Source organism: Seriola lalandi, unplaced genomic scaffold (genome assembly GCF_002814215.2).
Source record: "Seriola lalandi dorsalis isolate HSWRI2012SDOR001 ecotype SW California unplaced genomic scaffold, Sedor1 jcf7180001980673, whole genome shotgun sequence".
Taxonomy (NCBI): Eukaryota; Metazoa; Chordata; class Actinopteri; order Carangiformes; family Carangidae; genus Seriola; species Seriola lalandi.
Window position 1 is genome coordinate 1 of NW_019451339.1, and position 845 is coordinate 845.

General features: G+C 50.1%; 1 protein-coding gene across 1 annotated transcript; it reads right to left on the minus strand.

The window, feature by feature from the left end:
- Nucleotides 1–3: 3 nt before the first annotated feature.
- On the minus strand, nucleotides 4–836 carry LOC147820172 (uncharacterized; the record flags this gene model as incomplete). The annotated part of the gene is made up of 2 exons (XM_087175064.1): nucleotides 301–836; nucleotides 4–196 (listed from the first exon to the last, which is right to left on the minus strand). Coding segments are annotated over exons 1-2 (702 nt in total), but the record flags the coding sequence as incomplete, so codon positions are not given.
- Nucleotides 837–845: the final 9 nt, after the last annotated feature.

Below are 845 nucleotides of genomic sequence, written 5' to 3' on the forward strand. Positions count from 1 at the left end.
TGTAAAGCGCCTCAGGCAGTGGAACAAGTCCAGTTTCACAACCATGTTGGGGTTGTAATGTACCCGTGACGCACAAGTGTTTGCCAGTGGTCCAGAGGTGGCCGCAGCAATAATGGAGGGAGTAGTCTTCCACGCATCCAATTGTCGATGTTCACCGGGAATGCAGTCCGGGATCTTAAACGGAGCACAGCAATCCCTAAATGCAAGGCACAGACATTTAGAGCAATTTAGATTTAAAAAAGATTATACATCAAATTTACAGTTTGAAGGAAAGTGAAAAGAGAAAATTACTGTTCTCACCTGTCCATCCAGTGGTAGCCTGCCTTTTCCACTCCAGCGTTGCTGTACCTCTTGGCCATTCCCTGGTACATCGGCTCCAAGGACCTCTCAGTCTCAGACTGAACCATCACCCAGGAAACAATCAGCCAGTTCTCATTCATTACGGCATAACTGGACATGACCCCAGATGCCAACGTTACTTTTCTTGCCACTTTCCTGGTGTGGTCAGACCTGAAGACCTCCCCAAAAGTGCCCTGGAGGAGTTTGGACATGGCTGGCTCTTGACGTCTGAACTCATCTAGCAGGCAGTCAGTCAGGTAGTGTGCGGACACAGAGACTCCACACCAGCCATCGGGATCTTCATATTCCCCGAAAGCACGTGGCATGTTTTCCTTCCTCAGGAACTGCCCCATGGTCCTCTGTCCATACACCCCAGCCTCAGCATCCCTGACACTTTCTATGCCATGCAGGTATGCCAGGTGAGCTCGCTCATATTTGAGGTGCATCAGCTCATTCACCTGGTTTGCCATGTCTGTTGGTGAATTGCCAGTGCGCCTCAGCTCATC